The sequence below is a fragment of the Calliphora vicina genome, chromosome 2, assembly GCF_958450345.1.
Source record: "Calliphora vicina chromosome 2, idCalVici1.1, whole genome shotgun sequence".
NCBI classification, from domain to species: domain Eukaryota; kingdom Metazoa; phylum Arthropoda; class Insecta; order Diptera; family Calliphoridae; genus Calliphora; species Calliphora vicina.
In genome coordinates, this window is record NC_088781.1 from 125,954,523 (window position 1) to 125,970,979 (window position 16,457).

The window sequence follows — 16,457 nt, forward strand, 5'->3', positions numbered from 1 at the left end:
ACTAAATTTACCAACTTTGAAAATAATAAGCAGCAACTGAAAATAAGGGGTCCACTTTAATTTCAGCGTTTATCATGACACATTAGTTTTTGAAACATTTCAAGGATTTGTAATTTTCATACCCTTCACCAGGGTATATAAGTTTGACATTCCGTTTGTAATTTCTACATTTTTCATCATATGTTATAGATAGATAGAGGAGTCGATAGCCATGTCCATCTGTCCGCCTGTATGTTGAAATCAACTTTCCAAAGCCCCCAAATAATTTACATACACGATTCATACATCAATATATCCGCTATAGACCCGGTTCGGTTGATATTTTAAATCGAGAAAATTGACCCACAAATGGCTGAGATACATATAAGGAAAAATTTAGCACAACCTCGATTTTTGGCCTATTTTTTCTGTATATCTGGATTACTAAGTGATTAATATAGACAATATGGATAACTAATGATAGATATTTCAGTCATTTGCAACGACCTATATCAGGCCACAGTAAGTTACACCTACAATGGGTAAAAATCGGGAAAAATATTTTTTAGCCCGAATTTTTTTTTAACGAAAAAATTTTTTTGACACACTTTTTTTCACTAATAAATTTAAAAAAAAAATCAATTTTGAAGAAAAAATTTAAAAAAAAAAATTTTAAAAAAAATATTTTGAAAAAAATTAAAAAAAAACAATTTTCAAAAAAATTAAAAAAACAATTTTGAAATAAATTGAATTTTGTTTATCTAAAAATATTTAAAATTACTATTTTAAAGTATAATTTCGTGAATTATAATTCAGATAATTTAGTATTTGTTTTGTGTCCTTAAAGAAATTGATAGAGAACTATAATCTGTGTAAAAAAGTTTTCAAATAAATGATTTTTTTTATTCTGGATTAAAAAAAAATCGCTTTAATTGCATTCCCCTTTTCTTTTTATAATTTTTTAACTAACAAACATTATGTGGGATTTTAAGGTGGCGAAAAGATTTTAATCGTTATTTTTCATTTCTCTAAACCATAATTAAGTTATTATTAAGGGTGTTGTTTTACATACAACTGGCAATTAGGCAAAAATAAACATAACAAACATCATTAACAATTCATTAAGGGTTTGTTTTGACAGACCCAAAATTTTGTTTAACAAGGCTGAAAGCAGTCAATTTATACAAATATTTTGGCAGTATAAACAAATAAAAAGGGAACAAACAACAACATTGTAAACTTTTTTCATTTTTAAACATCCTTTAAATATTAAATACCAAAAATATGTTTATAATTTAGTTTCTTTGTTGCTTATTAATTTAATACAGAAAACTTAAATAAATTCTATTTAATTTATCCTTTTCCAACACAAAATTCCCATGTATTTAATAACAAAAACAGCTTAATTTATTGTTAAACCCCTAACTCCTTCTATAAATATCCTTTAAATATTAAATACCAAAAATATTTCCTATACTCTAGTTTTTTAATGCATTTCTTTGTTTCAAAATAAAGTTTATTTGTTACTTATTAATTTGTAACAGAAAACTCCAATTAATTCTAACTAATTTATCCTTATCTAACACAAAATTCCAATGTCTTTAATAAAACAGCTTAATCCCTTGTTAAACCCGCTTAAACTGGCATCACTGCTTTTGACAAGTAAAAGTTTTGTTGGTTGTTATTGTTTTGCCCCGTTTTCTGTTGATTTTTCAAATGCTTGTTCTTGTTGCCAAATAAAGGATTTTTTTATTGTTGTTTTGTCTCAGTATAATTTTACTGCTGCTTCTTCTTCTCCAATAAAGGATTTTTATTGTTGTTTTGTCTCAGTTTTTTTTTCATATTCTTATTATTGTTATTGTGATTATGTCGTTGTTGTTGTTTGTTTTTTAAATTTGGGTGTGTGAGAAAGTATGTATGCGTGTTTAAGTTGTTGGTTTTTTTCTTTAGCTGGCACAACTTTTCACACTTGTCATTTTTGTTTTGCGAAAGTTAGTTAAAGTTAAATAAAATTAATGTCGAAATGATTTTAAATGTATTTTTCTTTTAAAATATAAATTGAATTATTGTTTTTTTTTGCAATTTTATAAAATTACTGTTTGTTTAGAAAGCATTTTGAAGAAATTTAATAAAAATCGAAATGAAATACGAGCAGCAAAATGGATGGTTGTGGGAAATTGAGATTTTTGGTTATTTTTAGACAATTTTTAAAAATTGTGTTTATTGTTAAATGATTTTTACAACTGCAACATATTGTTTATGTTTTAGAAACATCAGAAAAAAATTTAAAACATTTTTGCATGAAAAATACTCAAAAATTATTTCAAAACTGAGCGGTTTTCATACAAAAATTATAAAAAAATTTTCATACTTCTGAATCAGGCCCCTATATCTTTCAACGGTGCTTAGTGGTGTAGAAACTTTTTATTTTGGAAATAATTCGGTAGCTCGTTAACGATTCGAGATATTTTATGTAGTCGGTGCTGAGGCGTTTTAGAATTGATTTGTATTTACTAACAAAATTTATCAATCCATTGATTAAAAGACTTTACGATCTAAACTACCTATAAGTTCCAACGTTTATTACGATATCTTAATCCGTTCGAATTTTACACTAATTCGAAGTTTAAATTTGGCTTAAACACACAACAAATATAAACACATTTTCATTAGCACTTTAAATTAAATCCATTCCTTTAAAATCCTAAATTTCAAAATATTCCCTCCTCAAATTCTTATAGGAAAATTAAATCCCTTAAAACCAAAGGTAAATAAACTCTACCTCCAAAAAAATCTCTATTTTCTAAATAATTTTCACAATAATTGCATGCATGCACTTACCATTACATCCTTTTGATTTTCTTTATCCAATAAAAACTCCATACTCTTGTGGGGACGACGTACTGATGCAATTTGTTGTGCCTGGGATGCACCACTAGAACCGGCATTTTTTATAACAACAACGGTGCCATCGGGACGTACAACCACCTCATCATCGTCATTATCATCGTAGTCATCGTCATCAGCCTCATTGCCATCCAAATTATGATGACGATTAAATTGCTGATGATGATGATGATGATTGCTATGCGTATTTGTGGTGGTATGCAAACGTTTGTTACCGGCAAAACGTTGCTGCTGCTGTTGATTAGGACCGATATTGATTAGCGAACGCGTTTTACCCGTTATTATGGTTTCGTGTGTATCCAGATTGGTCTCGATTAGACCGATTTTTGGCTGCTGCTGTTCCGTTTTACGCGACAGATTATTAAACATTTGGGTTTTTTGCGAGACCGAAGCACGCGACGGCGAGCTAAATTCGTATGTAGCGGTATTATTAGTATTTACAGCCGTCATTTCTGTATCATCATTTTCCGTATTTGTTAATTGTTGGTTGTTGGCACACGACTGACTACTGGTGGCGGTAGTAAATTGTTGTTGGTTGTGATTTTCGTTGTACAAATCTCGTTCACTGGTTAGAAAATCTTGCGTGACCGAACCGGGGTGGTGGGCGGTGGCGGGTTGGTTGCTTTCGGCTTCCGTGTAGAAACGGCTTAGACCAACTTCAACTAATGGTTGTTGCTGTTGTGGAGAGGATTGTGCGCTTTGCAATTTTAGCATTTGCTGTAGTTGTTGTTGTTGCTGGGGTGGTATGGGTGGTTTTCCAGTCACTTTTTGTTGCTTATCATTTGTATCTTTAGTTTTAGCGCCTTTTTGTTTAGCCAACATAGTTGTATTTTTGACATTGCCATTATTTGCAGTATTGCCATTAGTTTGTTTATTAGAGTTGCCATTTCGGTTTTCCGGCAAGGGTCCCTTCAAAGGGATATGTATAAAATCGGCCTGTTTATGGCTGGGCGGCAAAGATTTTGATTTATTTTGATTCGATAAACCATTAGATTTTGTTTCTTGTGCTTCAGCCTCTCCTAATTGTTGATTTTCTTTTTGTTGTAATTTTTTCTTATTGCGTCTGAGCGAAAATCTAAAACCATTAGCAAATCTGGACAAAAAGCCCTTAGAATTGGGATGTTTTTCTTCATGTTTAAATTTCGATTTCATGACTTCATTATTATTATTTAATTTTGAATTGGTGGCGGCGCATTGTTGCGGCTGCAAGTCTCCCGTTTTGCCCGACATTCTGCTTAGATTTTGGGTGGATTGCGATTTGCAGTGTTCGTATTCTTCGTTTTGTTGTTGCCTCTGGAAATTATCCAACATTTGCTGTGAGGCATAGAGAATATGATGGGCCCGATTAATAGGAGGTTCACTTAATATGGGCAATTGTATGCTTAAAGGTCTTGCTACCACAACAGTTGGTTTTACGTTAGGCGTATTTGTATTTAAACTTGTAGTAATATTATTCACGCGTTTATTTTGTTCGTTATTGTCGCGATCCGTTTGTGTTTTTAATGTTTCATTGTTTACGTTCGTTGTTAAACTAACCGTTGTTACTGCTACTGGCAATAATTCACTGCTGGATTGTATTGCTGCCTTTAGCAATTCCTCTTGTTCCTCAGTTTCATTGTTTTGAGTTATTGTTTCATTTTCATCATCAACCAAAATGATCTTTGAAGTTTCTTTTTCCACTTGCTCTTGTTGTGTTTCATTTCCATTTAATTCCTCTGCTCTTTCATTTTCGCTTTCTCTTTCTGTATTATGCTCTTTAGTGAGCATAACATTTTCTACTTTGTGTTTACCATTTATCTCTTTCAACACAGCCTTCTCTTTGATCACTTCGTCACCGTTCTCTTGATAAACATTTTCTTGCTCTTTCTTCAAAAACTCTTCATGATATTTACTGGCAATATTTTCATTCTCTTTGGTATTATAGATGACCGTTGCATCGGCATTATCCAATAGTTCATCCTCACTTTCTTCATCACCCTGTAGATGCTCTTCGGTGCCATCATTACACTCTTCTGAGGATTGTTCTTGCCAACAGAATTTCGATACTACGGGACAAAAACTGACCTCTTTGCCAAATGAGGTACGGGACCCGGCGGGCAGTAGTATACCCAAGGGTTTTTGGGTCTGGGACAAGGGCAGCTGATGCATGGAGTTGTGGGCACTGGACACAAACATATCATCTTCAATTTCATCTTGATGATTGAAATCGTAAGCATTTAAATTGGGTGTGGAGGAGACTAAATTTTTCTTTTTCGAGTTATTGGCCTGGGAATGAAATCTGCGCTTGGGTATGGCTCGAGGTTTGCTTAGATCTTGTGTGGACAATTCCTTACAGTCAAAATTACATTTCTCCAGACTTTGGGCATAGCTGGTTTTCAAAATAGTGGGATCTTGGTCAAAAGTTTTGCCGCCACTCTGCATAATACTGGTAAAACTGTAATCTTGGGTCAAACTATTGGTCTTATCCTCGCCTTTATTACGTTTCTGTCTAGCTGGTGGTTTGCGTATGACCAGTTGTACATGCTGCACCTGTTCAGCTTCGGCTTCTTCACCAGCCGAACAACTAGAATTGGAAGTTTTTCGATTATGTAGTCTCTGAGGAGCCTGGGGAGTTTTTAGTACGGCATCAGTTTGATCTATTGGCTGGTCATTTAGTATGGAAGCCGTGCGATCATAATGAGCCGATAGTTCATCTAATAGAAAATTATTTTTGCAAACAATTTCCGCTTCATAGTCGGAGGAGATTCTTTTATCGGCCATTTTCTTGCTTAACGAATTCTCCTGTTCCGAATCCAAATTCAATAAGGCCAAATTGTGATAGGATTGATGCAATATACCCAAATTTTTAGCTTCCACACACAAGCTAGAGCTTTCTAATTGCAAAACGGGCTGGAAAGACCAACTTAAACTTCTTTTTAAATTCAACGCTAACAAATCCAAGTCCTCGTTACTGGTTAGGGAGGAATCATTTACAGAATCATTATCTGTTGAAGGCTCAGGAGATTTATTACTGGTGGCGGCAGGTTGAGGGGAGCAGGAAAATTTGGATTTTTTATGTTTTTTCTTGCGTCCTATGGTATTTAATTCATTTGGTACGCTAGAAGTTTTTACAGGCCAACTCGGCATTAAATTGTTAAAATTTTTGCGCACTCTCAGGGGAGAATAATCACTATCAGAGCTGGCACTACAGCCTAGGGTTGCTACAGCAGTTGTCGGCAAACGTCTAGAGGTTTCCGGGGTAGAACTACAGGAACTATCAAAATGTTTATGGTATTTAATTAAAGTTTGGGCGGAATTTTCATAAGTTTGTACACGTTTTAAAGATTCTGGTGTAGAAAATGAAGAATCATAGTCCAAAACAAAACTCTCATTTATTTCAGTATTCTCAAATTCACCACTTTTATCAGTTTCACTGTTGTCGTCAGTTCTATGTTCACTTTCTGCCGCGTAGTTCCATTTGTCTGTGCTTTTTTCGTTTTGCTTTTTTCTCACTTTCTCACAATTGAGTGTACCACCAGCGGAGGAGTTGAGCTTTATATCCACTAAATATTTTTCACCACAATTTTCACAATTTAAATTTAATTCACTATTTCCACACTCAATTTCTTTAATATTTTGAAAATTTTCTTTACATTTTTGGCAACTCAAAAAATACTCTTGGTAGTTTTGCAATGGTTTTGTAATGACTTTTTCACCACAATTTCGACACTCATTTAGCTCATATTCCTCACAGATATTTTTACACTCTAAACACTCATCTTCGTTTTCCACAAGTTGTACGTATTCATCTCTCCCTGGCGGGCTAATAGAGGAAAATTCTTTAATATGATTTTTAAATTTTCCGCTGAAAATTTGTACGTTTTCCTCGTTGGATGTTTTCAGTTCACGTAGATCGTTTATACTAATTTGTGATGGCTGATTTTCCTCCTCTGCTGCATGAACTCTTGACGATTGTCGGGCGGTAGTGGCAGCAGACGGCATTAGCCAAGTAAAAGAGGCCTTTGATGCGCATGTCGTGGCCGATGATGTAGATGATGCTGAAGATGAAGATGAGGTGCTAGAGTTGTTGCTTTGTGTAGTAGACTGAGAGGAAGTAGACGATGATGTCGACACTTCTGATGATACCGGCGATGGCGAATGTGCTTCTGTACGCTGTTTATGGCGTATGAACTCAAGGTGGGGCGAGAGTGGCGGCGAGCTGATGGTTTCATGTCTCGTGGTTGTATTTTTAAACTCATTTATAATGGAATGTTTGTTGTTGGCTGGTTGTTGTTGTTGTTGCTGCTGCTGTTGCTCGGCGTTTAGCTCATTAAACGTTTGTTTGTGGCCGCCATGTATTAATGATTTATTTTCCATTTCTTCCTCCTCTTCGGAAAATTTCTCATAGTTTTTGAGCAAACTTTGCGACTTGGAGCGCCTCAAACCAAAGCCCAATGAAGGCTCACAGTAGCCCGAGTCTTCTGACAGATTTTCCGCCGAGCTTTTGCCCTTTTTACTTTGCTGGGAATTGGTTCGATTGAATTTTTTAAACAAAAACTCATTATCATTCAAATCGGCCGGCGACAGCACACTTTGAGGCCTGGAGGAGCCTTCAGAACCCTCAGAAGAAGATTCCGAGTCAGATCTCAGTTCTGCCATTTTCAAGTTAGCATTCCTAGAGAAATTATCGCCGCTGCTGTTGTCCATATCATCGAAATTCAATTTATCCAAATCATAATAGGTCTGATGTAAACGACCATCTAAAGACTCGTATTTTTTCAGCAAAGAAGATTGAGAGCCCCGGCGACTATTATTGGCGGAATTATTGGCCGAGTTAGAGGCTGGTTTATTTTGTGTGTCCTCATTTATCTCAAAACTCATCAAAGAAGGTGAGGAGTTGCCCAAACTGGTCATACTGGCATGTTGTTCTTGCATTAGCAATTGTCTTTCCAACGACTCAAATTGTATGAGACTAGAAGAACGACTTAAGGAATTGTAGGACAAGGAATCCGAATCGGAATAGAAGTCATCGAAGCCTCGACGACTGCCCACACTGCTGCGCTGTTGACTATTGGTGCCCCAGGAATCGCGCGAAAAGTTTTCATAATTTAAAAATCTCTCCAAACTATTATTCTTTTCCACACCATATAAAGGACGTCTTAAAATAACCTCCTCTTCGGGCAGGCTTTGAGCCAAAGACTCTTCGCATCTGCGTGGACGTTTAGCCGGACACAGGAAATCTCTTTCAGATGTAGAATCATTATCTAGAAAAGAAGTTACAAATTAGTTTTTATTTCTTCCAAAAAAAAAATTCAATTTATAAGACTAACCTTTAGTTACTTCGATTCTTATCACAGATCCCGTGTCCGATTCAGCCGAACTCCAAAAACTAGCTCCGCCCGCTCCTCCGTTACCACCACACACCGATTCACCCTCTGTGGTGGCACCACATTCAGCATCACTGCTTTGCTGATCATATTGTTGCCAGGAATTTAAGGCATACTCCTCATCCTCTGAAGTCTCCTCCATAATAGGCTCCAGCATTTGCCTTGACGAAGACAAATAAATTGCATCTACAATAAATAAATAGAAAAATATCCATTAAATTTTATTATTTAAATAAATTTCCTAAATTTAATTATGTAAATCTCTTAGCCCTCCCACTTTTTATGTCGGCTGTTGTCCTTTGTTTACGCATTTGCTATTTGCTTTGAACCTTCTTAATGTGATCTTGTTTTTAAACTATCGTTTAGTTTTGTCTTTAGTTCCTAGCTATTGCAACACAACATATTTCTCATTTCATTCTCTTCATCATCATCTTCTCCTGCATCTTCTGGTTAAGTATTCATTATGTGTTTTTTTTTATTTTTTTTTAATTTAGTAGATGATGGTTATCTAAGCAATTATTATGACGTTAAGTTTGTTTTTATTATTTTGTAATTTTTTGCATTCGAACTCATTTTGAATATGATTCATTATGATGCTGAAGAGTTTCATTCATTCCATTGAGATTTTAGCATAAATGGGGGAAGGATCGCAATAAGGGAAAATCGATCGAAAGAATTTAGTTTGAAATAAGTAAGAGAGCTATATTCGACTGAATCTTATATAGCATTCGCCAAATTATACTTCTAAATACAAATTTTAAATATTTTTAGGAAAACAAAATTTTTTTTTCATTTTTTGGAAAATTTTTTTTTCGAATTTTTAAATTTAAAATTTTTTTTTAAATTTTTTTTTTAAATTTAAAAAAAAAATTTTTGGTTTTTAAAATTTTTTTTTTTGGAAAAAAAATTCGGGTTAAAAAATATTTTTTCCGATTTTGACCCATTGTAGGTCCAACTTACTATGGTCCTATATACGTCGTTGCAAAGGTCTTTGAAATATCTATCATTAGGTATCCATATTGTCTATATTAATGACTTAGTAATCCAGATCAAAAATAGGTCAAAAATCGAGGTTGTCCTGGTTTTTTCCTCATATCTCTGCCATTTGTGGACCCATTTTGCTGATTTTAAATAGGAAACTTTTCGAAAGCATGTCTGACAGAATTATTAAAGATTTGGATCCCGAAGATATCTGGTGTCTTCAGAAAATTGATTTCAACAAACAGACAGACAGATGGACATGGCTTAATCGACTCCGATATCTATAAGGATCCAGAATATATATACTTTATAGGGTCGGAAATGAAAAATGTAGAAATTACAAACGGAATGACAAACTTATATATACCCTTCTCACGAAGGTGAAGGGTATAAAAAGAAGAAAAGAAAGGCCTGATCGTAACCATATTTTAACTTCAATTATGGCTCTTTCTATACTTCAATTGTGGCTGTTCCTATACTTCAATTTTTCTCTCTATTGCGGCTCTTTCTATACTAAAATTTTTACTTCAATCGTGGCTCTTCCTATGCTTGAATTGTGGCTCTTCCTATACTTGAATCGTGGCTCTTTCTATACTAAAATTTTTACTTCAATCGAGGCTCTTCCTATGCTTGAATCGTGGCTCTTTCTATACTAAAATTTTTACTTCAATCGTGGCTCTTCCTATACTTGAGTCGTGGCTCTTTCTATACTAAAATTTCTACTTCAATCGTGATTCTTTCTATGCTTGAATCGTGGTTCTTTCTATGATAAAATTTGTACTTCAATCATGGCTCTTCCTATGCTTGAATCGTGGCTCTTTCTATACTAAAATTTCTACTTCAATCGTGATTCTTCCTATGCTTGAATCGTGGCTCTTTCTATACTAAAATTTTATTTCAATCGTGGCTCTTCCTATGCTTGAATCGTGGCTCTTTCTATACTTGAATCGTGGCTCTTTCTATACTTAAGTTTTTACTTCAATCGTGGCTCTTCCTATACTTGAATCGTGGCTCTTTCTATACTTAAATTTTTACTTCAATCGTGGATCTTCCTATACTTGAATCGTGGCTCTTTCTATTCTTCAATTTTTACTTCAATCGTGGATCTTCCTATACTTGAATCGTGACTCTTTCTATTCTTCAATTTTTACTTCAATCGTGGATCTTCCTATGCTTGAATCGTGGTTCTTTCTATGATAAAATTTGTACTTCAATCATGGCTCTTCCTATGCTTGAATCGTGGCTCTTTCTATACTAAAATTTCTACTTCAATCGTGATTCTTCCTATGCTTGAATCGTGGCTCTTCCTATACTTGAATCGTTGCTCTTTCTATACTAAAATTTTATTTCAATCATGGCTCTTTCTATACTTGAATCGTGTCTCTTTCTATACTTGAATAGTAGCTCTTTCTATACTTAAATTTTTACTTCAATCGTGGATCTTCCTATACTTGAATAGTAGCTCTTTCTATACTTAAATTTTTACTTCAATCATGGCTCTTTCTATACTTGAATCGTGGCTCTTTCTATTCTTCAATTTTTACTTCAATCATGGATCTTTCTATTGTGGCTCTTCGTTTCTAATTATTTCAATTAATAGAATTTATGATCAATTTCCACCTCTTGCTCTTAGTATACCTTCCCACGACCTTCTTCTATTCATTCCTCTTCATTGCACAAATATAGACTTCTTCCACTTAAATAGAATCAACAAGCCCTTATTCATCTTCTGCCACAATGGGTATGTGCTTCGATGTGCTTCTGTGTCGTTGATGTTGCCGTTAATGATGACGATGATCATCGTCATACAAATCTCATTATGATCAAGATTACGATGTCAGCAATGGTGATGATGTAGCAGTTGTTTTTTTATTTATTACTTTTATTGTTGTTGCTGCTGCTACTGATGCTGCTTGCTGTCTTTGCAATTAATTTATTAATATAAAAACAAAAAACGAAGAAATAAAATGTGTGTGTGAGTGTAAAAATAATGCACGAGTTCATCTTTTTTTAGCGTCTCCCTTTAGCACTTCACACAAACACATGAGAGATTATTGCTTCTTCTTTTTTTATGGCTTTTTTGTTTTTATTATTTTAGTAAAAATAATGCTTCTTCATTGTGTAGTAGTCAGGGATGGAAAAAATTATATATATTTAGTATTTTGTATCGAAAATTGTGTTATACCCAAGATTTTCTATAGAAACTTGTGTTATACACAAGATTTCTATAGAAACTTGTGTTATACACAAGATTTTCTATAGAAACTTGTGTTATACACAAGATTTTCTATAGAAACTTGTGTTATACACAAGATTTTCTATAGAAACTTGTGTTATACACAAGATTTTCTATAGAAACTTGTGTTATACACAAGATTTTCTATAGAAACTTGTGTTATACACAAGATTTTCTATAGAAAATTGTGTTATACACAAGATTTTCTGTAGAAAATTGTGTTATACACAAGATTTTCTATAGAAAATTGTGTTATACACAAGATTTTCTATAGAAAATTGTGTTATACACAAGATTTTCTATAGAAAATTGTGTTATACACAAGATTTTCTATAGAAAATTGTGTTATACACAAGATTTTCTATAGAAAATTGTGTTATACACAAGATTTTCTATAGAAAATTGTGTTATACACAAGATTTTCTATAGAAAATTGTGTTATACACAAGATTTTCTATAGAAAATTGTGTTATACACAAGATTTTCTATAGAAAATTGTGTTATACACAAGATTTTCTATAGAAAATTGTGTTATACACAAGATTTTCTATAGAAAATTGTGTTATACACAAGATTTTCTATAGAAAATTGTGTTATACACAAGATTTTCTATAGAAAATTGTGTTATACACAAGATTTTCTATAGAAAATTGTGTTATACACAAGATTTTCTATAGAAAATTGTGTTATACACAAGATTTTCTATAGAAAATTGTGTTATACACAAGATATTCTATAGAAAATTGTGTTATACACAAGATTTTCTATAGAAAATTGTGTTATACACAAGATTTTCTATAGAAAATTGTGTTATACACTAGATTTTCTATAGAAAATTGTGTTATACACAAGATTTTCTATAGAAAATTGTGTTATACACAAGATTTTCTATAGAAAATTGTGTTATACACAAGATTTTCTATAGAAAATTGTGTTATACACAAGATTTTCTATAGAAAATTGTGTTATACACAAGATTTTCTATAGAAAATTGTGTTATACACAAGATTTTCTATAGAAAATTGTGTTATACACAAGATTTTCTATAGAAAATTGTGTTATACACAAGATTTTCTATAGAAAATTGTGTTATACACAAGATTTTCTATAGAAAATTCTGTTATACAACATTTTCCATCTCTGCTTCTAACATAGACAAGACAACAATTTATTGTTGTTGTAGTTGTTGTGTGCAAAGAAGAGTTGAAGATTATTAAAAGAATTGTAAAGAAATACGCGATCAAAACATGGAGGAAGAAAATTAATTTCATGGAATTAAGGGAAAATATTTTAACAAAATCAAGAAAAATTCAGAAAGAATGATTTTAAAAATAAACAAATTTTAGACTGCAACAACTGATCGAAAAAGAGGAATGTGTTGTTGAGGACACACACAAATTGTGTGAAGATTAGAGAAAAGTTAAAGATTTTTTTTTCGAAAAATATTTGAAATTTGCATTGGGAAATAAATTAAGGTAGACAATTTTGGGTGGTCATTTAAATTTGAGTTGAACTTTTTAAAAAAATACTGTTGAGATTAAATTACTAGTGCAGAATTTTTATTTAATTGAATACGAAAGATATTATAAATTAATCTAACATAAACTCAAGTTAATTTCCTAAACAAAGTTGACATTTTAAAATAAAATAAGCTTTAATTCGTCAGTGTACTAATATTTCAAAATTTTAGCATAATAAAAGTCAAATGGTTACCCTATGTCTATACCTGATAAATTTTTGTATGATAAACGTCAAAATGGTTGTCAAGATAAAAAATTAACAGGTATAGTCTCCATTTATTAGTATTATGACAAAATTGTTAGTACTTTTGCTCAGATAACTTTGTCTTGACAACAAACGTCATTAATTGTCATGACAAATATTTGTCAAGTATAGACAGAGGGTTAAAATGCCTACATGATGGCATCACTGCTTTATGTCAAACGGTTTTCAAAGCAAATGGTTGTCAGTGATGCCAAATTTTATTGCAACAATTCATCACATTTTCCAAAGTAAATGCAAATGCTTTATAGAACAAATTATTTAATACCCTTTTCTACATACCTTGTTGCTCGAAAGCCGGCAGATTCCATTGCGGTGGTGTTGTTAATACTCCTGCCAAATCCAAGTGATCCATGATTATACTTTAGTTTTGAAAATCACTAAAAATCGTAAAATATTCTTAAAACTGGCAATAATTTCCATTAAGAAATGCACCAAAATTAACGTGTGATTCCAAACCAAATAATTTTGCTAATAAAAATGCAAAAAATGGAATATCGTTTAGCAAATTTAACTGTTGCACTGTATAAAATTTCGGCGTTTTTTTCTATTATTATTTTTTTTTCAGCAAATCTTATCTTAGTTTTGTTGTTATAGTTGTTGCTATTGTTGTATTATTTATTGGCAAGTTATTAATTCCCATAGAGGTATTTATTGTTGTTGTTGTGGTTCTTATTAAGCACCTTTACAAAATTGTTGACAGCTTTTTCAGTGACTGGGTCTGCTGCTCTTTGTTTACTTTTTTTAGCGTATTTTTTTTGTTGATTTTTTTGTTCGATTTTTTCTCTTCATTCATATACAAAAATTATAAACAATTTTATTAATCCTATATAATATTCGTTAGCGAAAATGATATCTGCAATTGATAAGAAACAAATGATGGGAGAAAGTTAGTTAGAATATGGAAACAAAATTAATAAGACATTGTTTAAAAGTAAATAAAATATTTTTAAGAAAATTTTCGTTTATTACACCTACTCCACCTTAAGCTAATGGGTTAATATAAGCAAAAACCAAATTATAATTTAAAATACAAATTTTAAATATTTTTGAATTCAATTTTTTTTTTAAATTTTTATTAAAAAAATTTATTTTTTAAAAAATGTTTTTTAAATTTATTTTTCGAATTTTTTATTTTTAATAATAAAAAGCTAGGGATATCCAAAAAAATACGCTGCACTAAAAAGGTTAGAAAATGTTTGTGAAAAACAACTTAAAACTAAAAAAAATATGAAGAGTTGTTTTTCACAAACATTCTGATATATTAATTGAATATTAGGGAATGTTTCCATTGTATTATCAATCACTGTATATGATTCGCCATTTTAGCGTAAGAAAAACTATAATTTTCCTTAAAAACAGAGTTTAGTTCCTCTTTTTCTTAATAATTAAAGTTCTAAAACTTAAATTTGTGTTACAAACTTGTTACTTTCCATTATTTTTTACATTTAAATGTTTTAAATCAAACACGTTGTTTAATTTACCAGAAAAAAATAGTAATTGGCCACACTAGGAGGACTACTGAAGTAAATAACAATAATAACGGTTATTTAGAAATTCCTTTGTTTACATTTTGTACTGAGAGAGAGTATTGTAATAAAGAGAGATAATGTTTTGTTGTTAGTGGCTGGTGTTAAACATGAATATTTCATAACTAATAACTATTTTACAATTATTTATTAAATTAATTCAATCAGCAAAGGTTTTTGTATTAAATAATGTTTAGATTTACAAACATACAGCTGTAGAAGTAAACAAAACCTTAAAAATCAACAACAACAACAAAACCTTTGGTATACATTACTGTTTTGTGTTGCCAGCCTGTTGATTGCCAGCACACGATAGACTTGGTGCTGCCACCAGGCCGTTTTATTACATATAACGGTTAATGAAGGAATTTGTTTATATTTTAAAATGGTAGAATGTTAATAAAATGACAAGAAAAGGAATTTATGTTATTTCATGAGAGATATTGTTTAATTAAAACTATTAATCATTAAATCGTGTAATTAGCTTAAATAATATGTGTTGGGGCAGGGAAAATAGTTTATTCATTATTTTGTTTAATTTCTATGCAAAAATTTTACTTTTTTTGAAATTTAATTTAAACAAAATTTATGCTAAAAATAATTTGAACTTTTTTTCTTTCATGCCAATGCATGCTTTGTGCCTTTAAAAACAAAACAATACACAAAAACAAAAAAAAAAAAAACACATGGCCCACTAATGTACAATTAGCCCGCAATTCACCCAGAAACAAAAATATTTGTTTAAATTTCCGCATTTAGTACAAATGAATGTTTTCATGTTTTTTTTGCAATTAAGATAAAATGCTAAACGTTTTGAAACAATTAGAGGAGAGAAGGCTGGGTAAAGAAGTTTTATAAAGAAGATGAGGGCAAAACCACACCTTTTTAATAGCGAAAAAAAATCAACGAAATCTATGTAAAATTTGTGTGTAGTGCAAGTAATTTTGAAAAAAAATACAAAATGTGTGTATTTTTAAGAATTGACCGAAAAATGACGCATATTTGCTGGCATACAAATCAATACAGCAAAAAAGTGCCAAATAAACGCCAAGTAAAATGTTAAAATTATTTTTAAATAAAACAAATTTAATTCGTTTTCGGTGCTTAAAGGCGCTGAGCAAAAATGTTAAATCAAATGTTTATTTTAAGGTATTTTTAAAAATATTTACTTTAAATTAAGAACTTTTTCTTTTTATGAACTGAAATCTGTCTAAATATTTCCCTTTTTTCATATTTTTTATTCTGTATTCTTCTTTTCTTCACTTTTAAATTTTCCAATAATTTTTCCCATTTCAAGGCCAATTAGTTCAATTGTTTGTATTTCATTTAATTTATTATAAACATTATTTCCTCACGTATTTAAAATAACACAACCTATATTAACAATTGAAATACTATATATGTAAATACTATTTTTATACCCTACACCACCATAGTGGAGGGGGTAATATGGGTTTGTGCTCATGTTTGTAACGCCCAAAAACTAATATTTTTGTACCTATCGATTGTGATTCACTTTCAGAGTCGATTTGTCCATGTAAAACTTGAGCGCAAAGTACAGGTCGCAATTTTGAAAATATTTCCATAAAATTTGGATGGAGATGGGTCCATAATAGGTCATAGGTCCCACTTCCGAAAATCACTAAAATAAATTAATCAGTGTAGGGTATTACATGG

General features: G+C 31.6%; 1 protein-coding gene across 1 annotated transcript in view; it reads right to left on the reverse strand.

Moving 5' to 3' along the window:
• Nucleotides 1–16,457, reverse strand: part of LOC135950843 (serine-rich adhesin for platelets) — a 241,234-nt gene that overhangs the window by 177,395 nt on the left and 47,382 nt on the right. Inside the window, exons 3-5 of the mRNA XM_065500368.1 lie at nt 13,534–14,107; nt 8,196–8,438; nt 2,821–8,129 (exon numbers count right to left, since the gene is read on the reverse strand). Of these exons, the coding sequence (XP_065356440.1) occupies nt 2,821–8,129; nt 8,196–8,438; nt 13,534–13,606 (5,625 nt within the window). The 5' untranslated portion in view covers nt 13,607–14,107. The remainder of the gene's footprint in view (nt 1–2,820; nt 8,130–8,195; nt 8,439–13,533; nt 14,108–16,457) is intronic.